The sequence below is a fragment of the Panicum virgatum genome, chromosome 6N (genome assembly GCF_016808335.1).
Source record: "Panicum virgatum strain AP13 chromosome 6N, P.virgatum_v5, whole genome shotgun sequence".
In the NCBI taxonomy this organism is placed as follows: Eukaryota; Viridiplantae; Streptophyta; class Magnoliopsida; order Poales; family Poaceae; genus Panicum; species Panicum virgatum.
Genome location: NC_053150.1, coordinates 22,827,717 through 22,847,445, shown reverse-complemented (window position 1 = coordinate 22,847,445; position 19,729 = coordinate 22,827,717). Strand labels below are relative to the sequence as shown.

General features: G+C 43.6%; 1 protein-coding gene across 3 annotated transcripts; it reads right to left on the bottom strand.

The window, feature by feature from the left end:
* Positions 1–8,671: 8,671 nt before the first annotated feature.
* LOC120679362 (myosin-11-like) lies at positions 8,672–19,356 on the bottom strand. 3 transcript variants are annotated; one of them, XM_039960937.1, is made up of 39 exons: positions 19,052–19,354; positions 18,669–18,797; positions 18,410–18,553; positions 18,137–18,282; positions 17,779–17,935; positions 17,640–17,698; positions 17,392–17,551; positions 17,092–17,241; positions 16,858–16,994; positions 16,624–16,770; positions 16,409–16,510; positions 16,270–16,327; positions 16,062–16,163; positions 15,650–15,687; positions 15,407–15,533; positions 15,147–15,317; positions 14,921–15,052; positions 14,729–14,838; positions 14,580–14,643; positions 14,132–14,309; positions 13,844–14,049; positions 13,629–13,748; positions 13,323–13,421; positions 12,944–13,162; positions 12,649–12,788; positions 12,236–12,347; positions 12,110–12,160; positions 11,942–12,022; positions 11,704–11,874; positions 11,465–11,620; positions 11,158–11,364; positions 10,874–11,017; positions 10,659–10,729; positions 10,456–10,555; positions 10,079–10,135; positions 9,815–9,871; positions 9,630–9,710; positions 9,469–9,551; positions 8,672–9,377 (listed from the first exon to the last, which is right to left on the bottom strand). In XM_039960937.1, the coding sequence occupies exons 1-39, from the start codon at positions 19,052–19,054 to the stop codon at positions 9,254–9,256; spliced, it is 4,593 nt and encodes a 1,530-aa protein (XP_039816871.1). In that variant the 5' UTR covers positions 19,055–19,354; the 3' UTR covers positions 8,672–9,253. The 3 variants fall into 3 exon arrangements, 2 of the variants coding, with proteins under 2 accessions (XP_039816871.1, XP_039816872.1); XM_039960938.1 differs by having other exon boundaries at positions 14,580–14,640; XR_005677159.1 differs by lacking the exons at positions 8,672–9,377; positions 9,469–9,551; positions 9,630–9,710; positions 10,659–10,729 and having other exon boundaries at positions 19,052–19,356.
* Positions 19,357–19,729: the final 373 nt, after the last annotated feature.

The window sequence follows — 19,729 nt, the reverse complement described above, 5'->3', positions numbered from 1 at the left end:
CTCTCCTGGTTCGGCTGCGTGAGCCGCTTGCAGAAGGAGAGGGCCACCGCGGCCCCGGTCAGACCTTGCACCGACAAGTCGGCGATCTCCTTGGGGAGGCACTCCACCTACGCCATCTCCTCGGTGGTCGGCGGCACCTCCCAGCACACCTTGTACTCCGGCGCGCGGCCGGTGCGCGCCGGGAGGCAGAGCGCCGGGTTCGACACCACAAACCATTCCAGCGCCCACCCCTTGTTGGTGTTGTGGAGCTCGAAGTCGGGGAAGACGCTCCCCTGGCGTAGCGAGAAGGTGGTCCCACCCACAATGTTCCGGCGAACGTTGGACGGGTGCCCGTTGAGGCGGTACAGAGCCCGCCACAAGTTGAAGTGGGGAGCGATCCCCAAGTACCCCTCGTAGAGGTTGATGAAGATGGCAATTTGGGCGATCGAGTTGGGCTTGATATGCGTTACCTCGAGCCCATAGAAGTGAAGAAGCCCACGGAAGAAGGCCCTCATGGGCAGCGCGAAGCCCTTCTCATAGAAGGACTTGAACACGACCCTCTGGTCCGTGTCCTCTGACGGTAACTCCTCCCCGTAGCAGCACTGCCACCCAGAGATCTGCCTCTCCAGGATAATGCCGTGCTCCACCATGTCCTGGATGTCGCTCTCGTGGAGCGTACACTTCTGCCAAGACAACGATGGCGGCAGAGCATCTCCGGCGCTCCCCGAGGTTGAGGATGATGATGCAGCAGGTGTGGCGGCCATGGCAATGGCGGCGAGGCTCAGGTGAGGGGTGGAAATTGCGAGGAACGAGGAAGCCGAGAGCTCTAGAAACTCGCCGAGTTGGCGCGGCGGCGGAAAATTCTAGAGCACTCGGGAATAGGGTGCTCGCTCCGCGCCGCCTCCCTTGTTTAAATATCAGAGGCTGCACAAGGGGCAAATCCGAAATCAACGGCCAGATCAGATCGGGCCGGGAATCTTACGGCGGACGGAGCGGGATAAATGGTAACTTTCTTTTTACCATTGCCCCTGACAGCCCCGCTCCTCTGTCAGGCGCATCAGATCTGCGCGGGGAGATAACAGTTGGATTTTAACCGTAATGCGAATATGCTTCGAATATTCCTGAAACGACTCGGGGTGTCTCAGTGACCCATTCAGAGCCTCAGGGCCCAAACGCCGTGACTACTCGGCGCGTCTCCGTGACTCCGTCAGCAACCTTGCTCAGGGGCTGGGCGCCACATACGACCCGGCGTGTCTCCGTGACCCAGCTAGGGCCTTAGGGCCCGGAAGCCATGACTACTCGGCGTGTCTCTGTGACTCCGCCAGCGACCCAGCTTGGGGGCTGGGTGCCACTTACGACCCGGCGTGTCTCCGTAACCCTGCCAGAGCCTCAGGACTCGGACGCTGTGACTACTCGGCGCGTCTCCGTGACTCTACCAGCTACCCTACTAGGGGGCTGGGCGCCCGAAATGACCCGGCGTGTCTCCGTGACCCAGCCAGGGCCTCAGGGCCTGGACGCCGTGACTACTCGGCGTGTCTCCGTGACTCCGCCAGCGATCCTGCTTGGGGGCTGGGTGCCACTTACGACCTTGTGTGTCTCCGCGACCCAGCCAGGGCCTCAGGGCCCGGACGCCGTGACTATTCGGTGCGTCTCCATAACTCTGCCAGCGACCCTGCTCGGGGGCTGAGCGCCACTTATGACCCGGCATGTCTCCGTGACCAGCCAAGGCCTCAGGGCCCGGACGCCATGACTACTCGACGCGACTCCGTGACTCCGCCAGCGACCCTACTTGGGGCTGGGCGTCGCATACGACCTGGCATGTCTCCGCGACCCAGCCAGGGCCTTAGGGCCCGGACGCCGCGACTACCCGGCGCGTCTCCGTGACTCCGCCAGGAACCTTAGGGCCTGGGCGCCGGAACCACTCGGAAAGTCTCAGTGACTCAAACCAGGGCTTCAGGGTCAGGGAAACGAGTTGGATTCACATATTACGGCTATCTTGAGGTAGCTAAGGACTGGTACCCTTATGGGATCGGTGTAACAAAAACATTTGCTGAGGGCTCAGGCATTCGGACTGACAAGAGTTAAAGACCAGTTCTTTGACCCTTGAAATGCTTCTCCAAAACCTTCCGAGGCTCGAGGGCTACACCTAATGGGTGCGCCCAGGGGAGCATCCCGTTCTGGATCTACAACAACGACGGACATTTATAATGAGCACCGAAGGACTTCATCTGGTACGACAAGTTCAACTCAGCCCTCCGGCGCTCGGGGGCTTGACAGAGGTAGATCTATGTACCTCCCTGCCGAGTGGGGTCCCCGAACCCGGGAGACTACCCTGCTCGGTGACTCGGCTATGACTACTCAGCGTGCAGGACTCAGATGTGCGCGGAAAGGATCTTTCGTAGATCAGGATGAGAGGCTCCAGCTAGAAGCCCGGATATCTAGGGATCTTAACCGACCTCCTTTCTTGTAAAACAACCCGAGCATACCTTCCTTGTACCCCTACGGCTCCTAGTCTATATAAAGGAGACGTGGGAAGACCCATAGGGACTCTCTCTCTCTCTATCTCTCTCTTCTTTTCGTAGCATTCCACAAACCCTAATACAACCCCGAACACAGGACGTAGGGTATTACGCTCATCGTGGCCTGAACTTATTTAAGTCCCTGCGTCTTCATGTTACCATCGAACTCTTGGTCCTGAGATCCCCATCCTGAAACTCTATCACCGGGTACACCCCTGGTGGACTGGCCGGAATAGCAATCCGACAGTTCTTGATTTGCTTGTTAGATGTTTCTGCCTGACCACTTGTTTGAGGATGGTATGGAGTAGCAACCCGGTGATCTACCCCAAGTTCGTTGAGGCACTTCTTAAATGTTTTATCGATGAAGTGTGAGCCTCCATCGCTCATCATGACTCGTGGAACTCCAAAGCGTGGGAATATTGTTTCCTGAAACATTCTTTTGGAGCTCCTTGAGTCGGCCGCAACACAAGGAAGTGCTTCTACCCATTTGGACACGTAGTTCACAGCCACCAAGATGTATTCACAATGCTCTGACATAGGGAAGGGACCCATGAAGTCAACTCCCCATACGTCGAAGATTTCCACTTGAAGATTGCTCTTCAAGGGCATAGCATCTCGGGAATTGATGTTCCCATGCTTCTGACATCTTGGGCAACACCGGACAAATTCTTGAGCATCTCCATACATGTTTGGCTAGAAGAACCCACTCTACCAAACTTTTGCATGGGTACGGAATGCTCCGTAGTGTCCTCCATAAGGCGAGGAGTGGCAACGCTCAAGAATTTTTCGGGTGTCACAAAGTGGGGCACAGCGACGGAGTAGACCATCAACACAGACCTTAAACAGATAGGGATCATCCCAAAGGTGGAATCTGCTGAGGTGAATTAGCCTCTTCTTGTCTTCTCCTGGAGGTATGTACCCAGTCACCTTAAAGTTCACTAGGTTAGTGTACCATGGACTGGATGCAGTGACCTTCAGGAGAGTATCGTCTCTCAGAAAATCGTTGATCGTAAGATCTGATCCTTGGATTTGCATCCGGGAGAGATGATCAGCCACACAATTATCTGCTCCTTTCTTATCCTTGATTTCAAGATCAAACTCTTAAAGGAGCAGAATCCAACAGATGAGTCGTGGCTTAGCGTCCTTCTTGGTGAGTAGGTACTTAAGTGCAGCGTGATTCGTGTACACTATCACTTTAGCACCAACCAATTAGGATCTGAACTTGTCCATGGCAAAGACCACGGCTAAAAGTTCCTTCTCTGTTGTGTCATAGCTGAGCTGGGGGCCGGTCAGTGTCTTACTGGCATAAGATATGGTGTAGTGTTGCTTATCCTTGCACTGACCGAGCACTGCTCCGACGGCATAGTCACTAGCGTCACACATGATCTCGAAAGGAAGGCTCCAAATGGGGGGGGGTTGTATGATGGGTGCGGTAACGAGTGCCTTCTTGAGGGTATAGAAGGCTATGAGGCAATCATCATCGAAGTTGAAAGGGGCATCCTTGGCAAGGAGATTTGTCAAGGGTCGGGCTATATGGGAGAAATCCTTGATGAATCTCTGGTAAAAGCCAGTGTGGCCAGAAAACTTCTCACCCCTTTGACATTCATCGGGGGTGGCAATTGCTCGATTACCTCTATCTTTGTCCGATCCACTTCTATCCCTCTTTCGGACACTCTATGTCCGAGGACAATCCCCTCTCTGACCATGAAATGGCACTTTTCCCAATTAAGGACCAATTGCGTGTCTTGAAATCTCTTGAGAACTTTATCCAAGTTCTCAAGGCATTTGTCAAAACTCTTTCCATAGACCGAGAAATCATCCATGAAGACTTCCATGATGTTCTCGATCAAGTTAGAGAAAATCACCATCATACACAGCTGAAAAGAAGCAGGTGCGTTGCAGAGACCAAAGGACATCCGTCGGTAGGCAAGCGTGCCATACGGGCAGGTGAAGGTAGTCTTATTCTGGTCATCAGGATGGATAGGGATCTGATGATAACCAGAATAGCCATCGAGGTAAGAGAAATAGGAAAGCTTGGCCAACCGTTCAAGTATTTCGTCAATGAAGGGCAGTGGGAAGTGATCTTTCCGGGTGGCTTTGTTAAGCATCCGGTAGTTGATGCACATTCGCCAACCAGTAACGGTCCTCTAAGGTATGAGCTCATTTCTCTCATTCTGGACCACTGTCATGCCTCCCTTCTTTGGGACTACTTGAACTAGGCTAACCCATTCACTATCTTGCACGGGGTATATGATGCCTGCGTGTAGTAACTTCAGAACCTCCTTCTTGACTACCTCCCTCATCACATTGTTAAGTCGTCGCTGGTGCTCTCTCGATGGCTTATGGCCTGGTTCCATAGGGATGTGATGGGTACACAGATTGGGGATAATCCCCTTCAAGTCCTGCAGAGAGTACCCTATGATGGATCGGTGCTTCTCCAGGACTGCAATGAGCCGCCGAGTCTCACTCTCTGTCAGCTTGACACTGATGACGACTGGCGTGGCTCTGTTGTTGTGAAGAAAGACGTACTTCAATCCAGGAGGTAGCGGCTTCAGCTCTGGGAGAGTAGGTTGCGGTGGCTCCTCTCCATCCAGCTTACTCTAGCCATCCGGTTCTAGCTCCTGGGTGAAATGATTGGCAATGTCATCATGGGAGGGTTGAGTTAACCCTTCCTGGAAGGTGCATACAGCCTCTTTGAGTGGGTCTTGCTCCATCCTAGCTTTCGCAATGGTGTTGCAGGAATGCACTAAGCTGACTGGGATAGTTTCTCTGCCAACCTTAACCTCGAGCATGGCTCGGTCTCTATTGGGGTTGGCGAGAGGCTCTATTGGTCTTCCGACAAATAGGAACTCTACACCTTCAGGGATATCGAAGATATGGAAGTCTAGGTAGACCTTGTTGGTTTCCATTATAAAGGAAACAACTAGGAGAATACCTTGACACTCCACGATCTGGCCGTCGATCCATTTCAGGTGCTTACGAGACAAGGTCAAGGGCTGCTCGGGTGAGACGTGGTCTGCCAGAGCTCTGGACATTACGTTCACCCCGACCTTTGGGTCGTAAAAGGCCTGTTGTGGCCGGCAGGCGTCCCCAATAGTGCAGAAGAGAAGTCTGGGATTGCGGTAGATCTGGATGATGCTATCGTAGGATTCCGCTTCTTCTGTCCATTCTCGCCTCATAATCGCAGAAAGACCGTTGATCTGCGAGGTGGCTTCAGGAATGAACACCTCAGATCATGAGAAAATGCACTTATGTTCCTTCGGCATGTTTGAAACATGACCGAGTTCAATGTACTCCTCTTCTGAGAAGAGGTTAGGTATGAACATAGGCAAATATTCAAGGAGTGGCTCGTGATCTGAGGACTTGGGCGGTTCGGTGATTTCCTCTATGTGTGGTGGAGGTGGAGAGGAAACAACAGAAAGGATGCGGAGTGGCAGCCTTTCGGTGGGCGGAACTTTTGGCTCAGGAGGATTGTCAAAGACATCTGTGTACGGAGTAGAGTTAAGGACCTTCTCTAGGATGGTCCTTACTTCAGCCGTTGTCTTATACATGACCGATCCCTCGGAAGCGAGGTTTAAGAAACGATCGCTTTCCGGGTTGAGGCCGTAGATGAAGTGTTGCATCAACATCTCCTCAGCAATCTTGTGTGGGGGACCAGAGGTCACAAGATTTGTAAATCGCGCCCATGCTGCCCCGAGTGATTCATTGTCGCCTTGCTCAAAAGTGAGTAGTTGGATGCGACACGGGATCACTTTGGGGACAGGGAAGAAGAATAGACAAAACTCGTCCTTCAGCTGAATCCAATCTCCTCCAACTCTCACTGCAGTCCGGTAGTACCAGGTTTTCGCTCTTTCCGTCAGAGAGAACGGGAATAGCTTCCACCGCAGGGCGTCCTGGTTCATTCCGGGTATGATGAGGAGAGAACAATTCTCCTCGAATTCTTGCAAGTGAGTGTAGGGGCACTCGTCTCTTCTACCAGAGAAGGTTGATGCACGAACCATGGCTACGAGACAGGGACAGATCTCGTAACCATCAGATAGAATGGGATGGCAGGATGGAGGCGGTTCCATATACTCGCGGTATGCAACTGCTGGATAACTAGGAGAAAACTCCCTGTGGAAAAATGGATGGATGGATGGATAAGTGTACAGCTGAAAAGCTCTAGTACTAGTGTTGCTACCGTTCCCCGGCAACAGCGCCAGAAAGCTTGTTGGCACTCCTTAGCCTAACGAATTACTCCGCAAGCGCACAGAGACTGATTGTAGCTTTCACCAGGTGAGTAGCCTGGGATATCGAATCTATGGAACGATAAGCGTCGACTAGTGGTCTGGAGCGTTTCAGCCAGACCCGCTAAGGACTAGAGGTACGAGGGTAGAGGGTTTATCTCCAGATAGAATCCTAATTACTAAGATAACTTGAAAAGCTACTGACTTGATCTGTTTCGGCGGCTTAAGCGAAGGGCTCAGAAAGGGATGAGAAGGGGCTCAACATATTTTTGGCAATCCTACTGCTATGAAAGCACCCGAACATGGTGGACTACTAGGGACGGACAAGGCTGTCACCACTTGCCGCCTACCACTGCGGTACCGTGGGGTGGAACACAACCCAAAGTAACTACCAAGACTAAGCACCACGCCTAAACTATCGAGTCACTGACTTCCGCCTCGCGCTAAGGCAAGAAGAAACCCCAAATGGATAGAACTTGCTATCCACGCAGACAAGGAATTCCATAGATCAACGAGAGCAACTAAGCAAGTATTTAAAGTAAAAAGTAAACTAGCGAGAAACTAAAGGTAAGCGAGGAAAACTTACTTGATTATAAGATTCCCCTGAGGTGGGTACAAGATGGGGTAAGGTCGAGAGAACTCGACTCCGCCCCTTTAGCCCGGCTTCCGCCAAAGCTCTCACCTCAAATTCTTCCTATTCTACTAAGGATGAAACTGAAATTGTGAGGCACTCAAACTCCCAAGGTGTGTGTTACAAGTGAGGTGAGGGGGTCCTATTTATAGTGTGCTAAGGTCGGTTCTTGATGGTTATTTCAAGTAGCGCCGGTTGTAAGCAACAGTGGAGGCGGTGCTTGATTTCCACGCGAAGGCTGGGGACCAGACGCTGGAAAGTGGGGCCGGGCGGTCTGGCCTAGGCCGGCCGGCCCGGCCCTGCCTCCACGTGCCACCGCCTTCCCGTGAGACGGTCCTGATTGCTTCTGGAGGTCGGTCCTTTAGGCGGTTTGATCAACCGCCTCTGCCTTGGGCCGGGCAGCCTCTATGGGGCCGGGCGGCTTGCCTCTGGCGGCCTCTCGGTCCTCCGTTGCACCGTCACGCTCCTCTCTGACCATGGATCAATCCTGGATTGGGTGTATGTTGCATACTTAACCATGGCCCAGTTTGGCTTCTCTTTTGGATATGGATCCAAGTCTTTCGGGTCTAAGTTGTGTATTTCTGGATTTAGCCCATTGAAATGACTTGAATTCTCCCTCTATGTGACTTTGGTAAAGTTTCATGCCAAGATTCCACCGAAAGTATGCCGGTCGGCCAGATTCGGGCCTTCTGGTCTAAACAGCGTCCGTTTTGGGTCAAATTTGGATATGTTATTTCTGAAGTCAAATAAACACCAAAACTTGTGGAACTCATTAGTAATAATGGTTATGGCATGGTTACGGCCTATAATTCATGAAATCAGGCGAAGCATTGGCGGCGAAAATCGTCGATATCGACCGCCAACACATATCCACATGTTTTGCTGCCATTTTTTCATTGAAGCGTTGTAAGTTTCCACTTGATCTTTTTTTTCTATTGCCTATATCACTATATCGACCATTTTGTGTTCCGTGCAATGATAGGTGCCTTAACTTAGTTGAACAGAAAAGAATGAAAGAAAACAAGAAATCATCAAAGTGCCAGTGAGTCACTCTTGTTCCTCCCATAAAAAGTGCAATCCTGCATTTGAAAAAAGATCCCACCAATTAAAGAGTGCAATCCAAGAAATTGGATCTCAACTATCTGCCTAATTAAGTGGTCACATTTTATTTGCATGCCAAAACTAATTCCATATGGCAAACAAATGAGATCATGAGAGTCTTTTCACGTCACCACTAATCTGCTTGAAAAAAAAACTAGAACTGCATACTTCATGTGATGGAGGGAGTACAACAAAATAAACTTAGATTTCTTTCGCCTTTGAAAAATCTTGGTGCCAATCACATGTTAATTTCATTCAAAGTAATCATCAACATCATTACAGAGTTCATTGTTGCCATATGCGCAAGATCTGTTGTTCATTGACTCAAGAGGAAAATAAAATCCTATTGCCCAGCTCTTGCAAATCACCTTAGAGAGCTCTAGAAACTAAAAATAGCCTAAGGAAAAGGTGAATTTCTACTAACTTCACTAGGACCTTCTAAACTAGACTTGAACTAGGGCATGACAGCTCTGAACTTTGGAAACTGATCAAAATCCAAAGATGAATAGCAACAAAAAGCCAAATAATAACACTGGGTACCACTATGTAGACTAGAGTTGGATCAACACTAGGTGAGGCCAGGCATGCCGCAAAGAACTAGTCTATTTAATTTGCTACATTTGCTATGGCGTAGATGATCAACCTATTTGTAAAGCCACGAAGGTGCTAACGTGGAAGCCATGCACCTCATTCCTTTGGGCATTTAACTTGAGAAACCTTGGTTCATGTAGATTGTGGTCCAAGCATCATTCTACGTTCCTGCAATCATTGATCAAGTTGACCTTCTTGCCATGCATCTATTCAGGTGGTGGCAACAAGAATACAAAGCCCGAGTTCTCCCGTATCAATGGAGGTGGCTCAATGTCAGATATGTCAATCTGTTGCATGGATTTGGATATGTCATCGACGGAGAATGGTATACTGCATTACAGAGCGAAGAAAGTCACATAAGAAGAGCACTTCGAATCGGTAGGATAGGGCAAACAATTGTTAGACGCAAAGAGATAGTTACCTTGAGTCATCATCTAGCAGAAATGAATTGCTTACAGGATTGTTGGAATCTTCTGTCATTAACACTCTCATGTTTGATATAACCTATTACAATAAATCATATGTGCTCAGTTCTTATCCAGATGAAATGAAATACATAATGCAATAAAGTGTGAAGCTTACCTCTGGCGAGACACTATGTGTTCCATACTTGTCATCCCAGTACATAGTACTAATTCTGTATAGTTGTTGTATACTAAGCACCTGAAAATTAAGTCAAGAGGTTGTTAACAAATTCAATGGAAATCCATCTTTTGTTACCGCACAGTGAATAAAAGAAAATTAGGCAATAGCTATTTCTCCCTTACCGGACAAAGGTCGTGACTTATTTCATCCAGTGTTTTTTTTGGCTTTTGATGAATTACCTGTAATAAAAATATGCATGAAAACTGTATATTTGGTTGATTTGGCTATTTTTCATGCTGCGATATACACTTTCTATATCACATCTTGTATGGTATCATCTCATATTCTGTACAACTTCTCCTGCCAGCAATAACCTAACTACTTTGTCCTGCTAACAAATATTTTTCATACCAGACATTATTGGAGGAAATAGGTTAACAAATTACCAGGAAACCAATAGCTTGTCTAATATGTTTAAGCTCATCCCAAGCTGAACCTGCATACTATAAGTAGGAAAAGCACTAGATGAGAAATCAGTGTTGATGTTTAGTTACAAGCGTTCAAACATTATGTAACCCTAAAACCACACACTATTTTATCTTTATTCTGTATTGAAATAGAAAATATCTTATCTTTATTATTTTTGCGAGTAGTTTCTTATCTTTATTTCATTTTTCCATTTAAAAAAACATAAATATAAATGCTAACATGTGGACATAGGGTCTAGATTATATAACACTTTTTTATGAAATCTTCCTTCATGAATATATTAATATTGTCTAGCATCAATCGTGACATGTAACAAAAGAATAGCTATTGATACCTCATCAGTAGCCCTATAGCACCAATGTTCAAGTTCAGCTAATCCCGCTTTTACATATTCGCCATTACTGAATGAACAGCACTCCCTTCGCAATAGCAAACTGAAGACAGATAGACAGACGTATCATCAAAGAAAACTCAATAAGACATTTCTCAGGTTTGGCAAGCCAATGTTAAGTAAGCGCTCTGTTTTTTATGTTTTACCTGTTAAATAGTTGTACGTTAATAAATGAGAATATTTGAGTGAATACTTTTCGGACCAAGAAAGGAGGAACCTGCAGCAGCGATATACATAAGCAAGGCATGCTGATACACCTTAATTAAGTTTCTAATAATCACGAAAAAAATATTTGAACAGTGCTCCTGAAGCTGTTTAAAAGATTATCCGAATAAATGAAGCGAAGAAACTTTATACTGACATTGTTCACTTTCAGTATGTTCAAGAAATTTCCTAGGCTCTTCACAATCCCTTGCCAGTGAGCAATTAAAGCTTGTTGGGCAGCAGTATTGGTGTTTGAACGTGAAGATCCTTTCATTAAGCTTGCCCTTGATGTCCTTGGGGCCTGTAGTGTTTGCATTGGTATGGAGAATTACATTAAGCCATCACTTAGACAAAATAAGGTAAACATATTGGTCATCCCACAACGCACAAAAAGTGCGAAAAAGATGGCTATTATTCTCCGTACTCAGAAATCACGAATACCTGAATACACAAACCAAGCAAGGGAGAAATCTCTTTCTTCAAATTATCCCGAATCATTCCATATATCTTCTCCACATATGCTGTAAGCTGTTGTTTAAACAGTAAAGCGGGATACTTGGCTTCAACTTGTCTCAGTGTCTCAACTCCACTAACCATGCTTCCATTTATGAGAGAAAGATTTACACCCTGTGGAGTTCCTCTGAAGCTCTGAAATTAGAAAGGTAGTAACAGGTTCATTCCTAATTTACTATGAAACTTTAGTTAAAGAAGAAAAAAATAGAAGGATAACAGAAATCTGAACATATACCTGTGTCATTCGTCCAAAAAGTGTAGCAGATGACGATCGTCGACGCTGTGGAGCCATACCGGTTGATCCACTAGCCTTTAATGTCCTTTGAAGCAATAACAATAGTGTTGAAGCATTTGAAAGCCAATATGCTAAAACTTCATTGTTGTCTTGTGTCTGGATATCATAGAAAAAAGATATTATGATACTTGAACATCAGCACAGATAATTGTAAGAAAGTTTCATCACAAGATTGTAACCTCAATTGCATGTCCTATGGTTTGAATGATGCGATCAAAAACACTTGTCCGCTCTACTTCAAATGATCTCCAATGAAGAAGGCATTTGTATATTATACAAGCAGCAACTGGCCGGTTCCCAGCATAGCCTAAATGCTGAGCGATGCACCTAATTAATAGATCTTGGTTTTCCTGCGAAGGTTCTGAACATATTAGTTGAAACATAAATGAGAAAAATGAGTTAGATGGCAGATCACACCTGTTGCTTCTCATTAAGAGATTTTTGTGGCTTGTCATCAATGTCATATTCCTTTTTCGGAGAGGACGTATTATTGGACTCCTAAAGAACCAACAATGAAACAATGATTAGTTTTGATGACCTTTCACTAATTTAGTATTTGTTCTTAATGTATAGAAATGAACTCACTAGAATTATTTTTGGATCATTGCTTGATACTTGAACATTTTCAGAACTCCTCTGTAAAACAAACAAGAGGTTCAAATAATTGATTGCATATCGAATATGGAAGGGGAAAAACACAACAACACTCACTTGTAAATTGGACTTGGAGCGGCCAGATAGAATTTTGCTTGGAGCCATTGAGACAGCTTGCTGACGGAGTACTTTATTTTCAGATTCGACATTAGCGAGTTTCTCCTCTAGCCTGGACGATAATATGCAAACCAAACAAATAATGTGAGGATTTTATGTTGGATAACACAACCGCAATAAATAGTTTTTCAAAAAAATAATCGAACCAAGTTAAACCTACTCTAGGTAGAACCGTAGAAGAGTAAACAAATACAACGATTAGCATGTCTTCTGCTACATAGGACTATTCTAATGATTAAATACAAGGAGAATCTGGACATTGTTCATGCACAACAGGACAAAAGAAAGAAGTTTTAGTGAAAATAGCAAAAAAGGGGGGGGGGGGGGGGGAAGGAGAATGTGAATAGCATAACCTTCTCAGGTAGTCCTGAAATTGGCGCATTTTTATTTCAGTCTCTTCTAGTCTCTTTTGCTTTTCTTCATTTGCTCGTTCTTCTTCAGAGCATTTCTTCTCTAAATCATCAGCTCTCTGTTTTTCTGATTGTAATGAGATCTAAAAAAATGGAGTCATATGTCATAAAATGGGTACAAGTGTTAAATCGTTTGAATATAAAGTGATTAGATTTATCTCGTGGTGTGTTATTGAGAAAATCATAGAACAAGCAATGATTAGGATATTTAGGACAATAATGGTTGCAGACTACAAACCTTAAGTTCTTGCACCTCTGTTGTCAAGGAATCAATCTTTTCGGTGTCTTGGATGACAACCTGAGTTTCCTGCACTACAGGAGGTGCCTCTACAATAGTCTTAGCAGCTTCCCGTTCCTTGACAAGCATTGTATTTGCCTCCTCCAATTTAGCTTGCAACGTTTCCATAGAGCTCTGCAATTTTGACAACTCCTGAGCTTTTGCTTCTTCCAGGTCAGTCTGTATGCACATACAATGATTTATGTTAAATAATTGATATAGTAGATAATGTTAATATATAAGTTCATGTACTAACACTGTATGATGCAATATGTTTTACTTCTTAGAAGCGTTTACAAGGTGGAAGATATAAGAAAAACAAATAAGTTCACAATAATACCCTTAACCGTTTCTCTAACTGTACGCGCCATGTAAGTTCTTCTACTTTCTTTTCAAGTTTGTCCTTTGCTTCTTTGAGGGCACCTGTTTCTCTTGCTTCCTGGAGTAAAGACGTTAGCAAATTGCATTAGATATGACAATCATTTACATTCTTCGATGGCGCTGCCCCATTCCCAACTTAATGACCTAAGCCACAAAGAATGCTTCTCATGTATCTCCTCTGCCATGCAGCTAAATTTTTTAAACATAAAGATTTGTGAAAAGGATCATATGAATAGTAGTGCATTTCCTAGCATACAATGCATACCATTTTGAGTTTCTTGAGTTCTTTCCTTGCAATTCTCCCCCTCCATCTGCATTGTGCAACAATGGCTGCACATTTAAACTTCCTATGGTAGGAATGAGCCCTGTGGCACCTATAACGAGCCTGCCATGGAGAGCCAGGGCATTCATGTACGTATTAAATATTAGAAACAATAGCCAATATGAGTTGCATTATTATTTATAGTAACTCAAAATCACCTGAATCGTAACTGCTGCCTTAGATTGCTTCTTAAATCTGAACTCATTTCTTGCTGCCATTGCTCGCAATGCAGTTTGCACAACAAGAACGGAAGCATATTGTAGTTTGTAGGACCTTCTTGCCTGATGCCTACGTTGATTTTTCTGAACTTTGATGGCAGCTGCTTCCCTTCGCATGTTATCATATTGTTTACAAGCCAGTCTTCCTAAAGCACAAAGCATGATGTTGTTAAATGGTTAGTAAAGTGAATAATGTTAGGGATAGAGTTAATTATATGCCAAACATACCTCTCCATATTGCCTGAACACATACAGATGCCTTCCTCAAGGAAAGGAACTTCTTCCGCATTATATGTGTCCGCATCTTCCCCTGGATTGTTTTTGCCGCAGCACTGAGTACTTCAGTCCTCCTAGCATCTAATTCAGCCATCTGACCGGCTCTCAGGAAAACTTTTGTTTTCCCTATCTGACAAAATATAAATCATTTGTTAATGTGATAAAATTTAGCAACAATTATCAAGGTCTTGTATCAATCTTGTTTCTACTTTTATGATTGCAGAAAGATGTTGCCCTGTATGTAAACATCCAAGCAAAGCACTACAAAATAAGTCCACGAGTTTCATGCAGAAAATGTTCCTTTGCTAGATCATTAATAGCTATAAAATATAGGTTAGACTTTAAATTTGCTTCGGAAACAAAACATAACGATTAAATGAGTGGATTTAGTTGGTGTTACCTGAAAGCCCGCAAGCCCCTTCTTTTCCAAAATCTTCTTGCATGCAGCCTTTTCGTCGCTACTACTGATATTTAAAATAAAGTAGCTCTATTAGAACTTAGAACCACTATGAAACTACAAATCCACAAAATTTCAACAAAAGAACTTACTTTCCTTCGAGGGCCTCTGGTGCAAGTATTCCAAATCGATGCAAAAACTCATAAAATGTGCGACGTGTAGGATACCCGGCACAGCTAATTCTGATTGCCTCAAGTACACCCTGATGGTGACATGTGATTCAGTCAGGGTATATAGGAAGACTCCGATTTAGATATCATAAATCATTGTTCAAAATCACTTACACCACAACGCAACTGTTGCATGACATTAACATTCTCAAAAATTGCTGGTTTTAGCACATTATTTGGCTTCACGCATCTAATATAATGAGGTTCTGTAGAATTCAATGTATCCATAAGGGCTTGAAGTTGTTGCTGCCAGATAGAAAGCATAGATAACGAAAAATCAGTAATGCATAATAGAAAACTAGAGGGGAAAAGAAATGGGATAGGTGAATGGAGATTTGACCTTAAAGCGTGCTCCAATGGAAGAGAACTTGGAAGATTTAGATGTCTCCTCTGGAAGAGGTGGAAATAATCCAGAGATGAATGAGCATTTAGAAGCACTTAGCAGTTCCTGGTGCTCTGCCACAACATAGTCTTTATTTTTGTCAAGGAATTGATCAGACTGGTACAACACCTGAATATACCATGATTCCGTAAGCATTGGCTAACATCAGAATAGAGAATATTGTCCTGATGTAATTAAATTTGATCAACAAAAGCTACCTCTCCAGCATAGTGGCAGATTGTAAAGTCAGTGCGAGATAGCTTTGGTTTGACAAAACGTTTGTGTCTTTGAAAAGTCTGGTAAAGCTTCTGGGCAAACGTCTCGTGTGTTGACTTGGGAAACATACTGAATAAAATTGAAAAACAAATAAAGAGAGAGAAATCATGTTGTCATCTACTTAGTGGTCATAAACCCAACTACATCACACAGGAAAGACAAAAAAAGATGATTGGCAAGCATACCATGCCTCATCAAGAAGTGCAATCACACCCCCAGGCTTCTGCAAATGGAAAATATAAAAATAAAAGTTATTAGTCTCACTTATTGCTAACCTAGTAATATATGTAAAGAAACAAGTGAGAATCCATTCGAAAACTAGGTGTTAAAGATTTCTGACATCTAAAACAAGTACAACAAACAAGCATCATATGCCTTGCATGGGCTTTTCCAATTAATCAACTTACTATGGTATCAATTTATGAGGATCAGATGCCCATTCTGGTGTATTCAATTTTGTTGGAGATTTTAGCACAATGGTGTTGACTTCTAACCAAGAGGATGTGTAAGTTATTCCCCACCTTTTCTGAGCATTAGATTAAACTGCTAATTAAATTTAGAGTTGTTTCATGTATATAGCTATGCAACTATGCATACCTTCTCAATAAGGTCAAGAACATCTTGATTATCAACAAATTCAATGTAGCTCCAATCAATTTGTTCTTTAGTGTACTCCTCTTGTTCCATCTTGAAAACGTGCTGAAAAGAACACATAAATACTTTTCACATTAATGTGTTTTCTTTTGGTTGATAAATTGCTAGTGGATCTGGTGCACATGAAACATTCCTTGTGAATAAATGTTACCTGATTGAAATGTTGTTGCAACTTCTCATTTGTATAATTAATACAGAATTGCTCAAAACTGCAGAAATTATTATTTGTTATACTTTGGGAAAGAATACAGTGGATTGTAGATACATGATTAACCAACAGTAAATCATGCCTGTTTGACTTGAAGCTCTCAAAACCATAGATGTCCAGGACACCAATAAGACATTTAGAGCTAGCATCTTGCCCAATGGAACTATTGATTTTATCAACAAGCCTAGAAAGAGAAAAACAACGAGTCAGAATGGTGATGCAGTATTCTTTTTTATGTGCTGCATTCGTAATGCTATGGAACTCATCACAATGAAAAAAATGGCACTATTGTGTTACCAGTCAAACAAGCGAGAATATATTGTCTTTGCCAGGCCATCCCTGCTAACAGTAGCATTGTAAGGATCAAGACTCCTTTTTATAACCTCTTCTGGTGTTACCATGACACGCTTACAAAGTGCATCTTCCAGGGCTCCAGGATTACACCTGACATAGGATACACCTCAACACTTCGTATAGGATGCACATAGTAATATCATGAACTATGAAACGAAACCAAAGATAGGTAGTTACATAAGAAGCTCAGCAGTTGTTTCAAGATGAAACTTTGATTTTTCATCTTTCAAGACTGACGAATCAACTTCTTTCCCCTTGGAAAATTCAATATTGCCAATATGAAGGATAGCAGCAACAACCCTAAAAATAGCATCCTGGATACAAATTAAAATTGCAGACGAGTGAGAAAAAACAAGCACTTAAATTAACCATCAATCATATAAAAAAGCTTAGGAAAAAAAATTGAGCTACTTGTTCTTGAGTACTGATGCCAACAATATCCATTGCTCTTCTGGTCGCCAAATATTCGTGGGCATCGCTTACTCCAACCAACTCATAACAATTTGATTGATTGAGATAATGAAAAGTCTTGGGACTTCCCAATTTGTACTTTTCAACCTCCTGAAAATTCAATGTCAAATGATATAGTTTGTATTAATAACCAAATATCTACTAAATAATGTAATCAAAATTTGAAATTGGTGAAAAGACACCACCCACAAAGTGCATTAAGGCTCATAACAAGTACACAAGGAGAATATAAATCTTTACCTCCTGAGGTGCTGCGCAAAGGAGATAAAAGCAGTGGTAATTGCGCTCTGGGTCAGATATTTGGCATACACGTGACCTTTCAAGAAGGTATGTTCTGATCGCAGCACCTGATATTCTCCCATGCTTATCAAACTGAATCTCGACGAACTTACCAAATCGACTGCACGAAGCATTATGAATGAAAAACAATGAGATCCAAACAAATGTGCAGCTCTAGGGTTTGGGATACTTATTTAGAGTTCGTTTACCTAGAATTATTATTTCTGACAGTTTTTGCATTGCCAAAAGCTTCAAGAACTGGATTTGACTACAGATAAGAGAATAAACAATAAGTATAAAAACCTAACAGTACAATTATCTTGTAAGGGTAAGCACTGAATTTCTTACTTCAAGAACTTGTTGCTCTACTGTTCTTCCTTCAGTTGCAGCTCGGCCACCCAAATAGGCAAGATACCTCATAAGCATTTTTGTTGTCTCTGTTTTTCCAGCACCACTCTCACCACTCACAAGAATGGCGTTGCTCTTATTTTCATTAATCATCGCCCTAATAAATTACAAGAATGAGACATCTTGTACTCTATGAAGTACCTAAATGTTTCTGGCTATCAGCCAATTATAGTTCACTAAAGGTTTTAGTATACAAAACTACATAACTTTTTTTTTTTGAAAAAAGTGAAGTAGTATAAAAACGAGATAAAACTTAACAGTTGCCAACACTCAAACCTCCTCTAGCTATCAGACTTACCTGTATGCAACATCTGCCACAGCAAAAACATGTGGACTTAATTCTCCAAATGGTGCTCCCTTATACTGTTGCATCATATGGGGATCATATAAATGGGGCAATCTTTGGAAAGGATTGACAGCAATGAGAATATTGCCAGTGTATGTCTGCAAACACCAGAAAATGACAGCCATAAAAAACATAGACTCGAAGTCTAAAACTGACAGATACAACAGACAATAACACGTCTACTAGGTGATCATACAGCACTATTTAACGCATGAATTAACATACATAGATTTCATTAAGCTCATATCTGGTCGACAAATTCTGCAGCACTCCTGGTTCATGGAGATAGGAAAGTTTTGTCATGTCATCAACTCCACCAGCAGCTGCTTCCATATCTTTGGGATATAGTTTTGACAAATTTGCAACGATCTACAAATGTAGCAGAACACTGATTAGCAGAGATACAGCAATTTAAAGCCCGAAGCAGACTATAAGACCCAACTAATCCATCAATGATAGCTCACAAAATTCTAATTCATGTTACCTTTTTCCCATTGGTTGCTTGGATCTCCGCCTCTTCGCCATTGATTTTAACCACCTCTCCATCGACCCAGCAGATAGCAGGGTCCTCAGCCCACACATGAGAGCCCACAATTATATTAACTTTAGTCCCCTGCAACCGAAAATTTGGGTACCTCAATAATCTCAGGTATCGCCTAGCAGAGTTTCTGAATTAATTTGACAAGGCATTCACATAAAACATTTCGATTCCACCAAATGTTTTATGTGAATGCCTTGTCATATTAAATTCCACCAAACATTTCGATTCACATAAAACATTCATATGCAAAAGCATCTGCTACGACCCGAACAGGTGAACACCACCATTAATTCCTGGACATTACGCAACGAGAAGAAGGAACTCACCATTTCGCCAGCTCCTGGCGTGGATCAAGGATGATTAGTTGAATAACAATACTATTAGTGAGGGAGCAACCGGACTCATATCGCTCTCTTTTCCTGCACCGTCGTCGTCGTCGTCTTGGGGGCAGGGGAGGTGGCGCGTCGCAAAAGCGGGGGAGTGGAGAGGGAGATGGCGATGTGTAGAAGGCTATGTGGGGAGGGAAGAGGGGGTGGAGATGAGGTGGAGTACGTGGAGCAGCTATGACCGGCCCCCGCCACGATCTCTACGGGGCGCCATGCAATCTGCCCCGGTTCGCTCGCAGGTTTTCATCTACCTTGCATGTCATTTGTGAGCGACAAATTAAATTTCTAGTTGTTGTCTCGAGAGAGAGACAGAGAGGGGACGGGGTTGCATGCAAGAGAGATATTTTGCTGAGCGCCTAAGCCACATGTACATGCAAAGAAAGTTCGAGAAAACACTATAAATCTGAAATGGAATATCAAAATTAAATTTTGCTTGCATCATTATGTGTTTCGTATGAATATCTTTACAACGAGACCACACTTGACAAATGCGCATAATTTTCTTGCCAACTCACCTAGTCACAGTATATGTAACTCAATATAGATAACTTTCTTTCAAACTATCACATGGAGGGACCTTACCTAAGCACAGTATATGTGACTCAATATAGATAATTT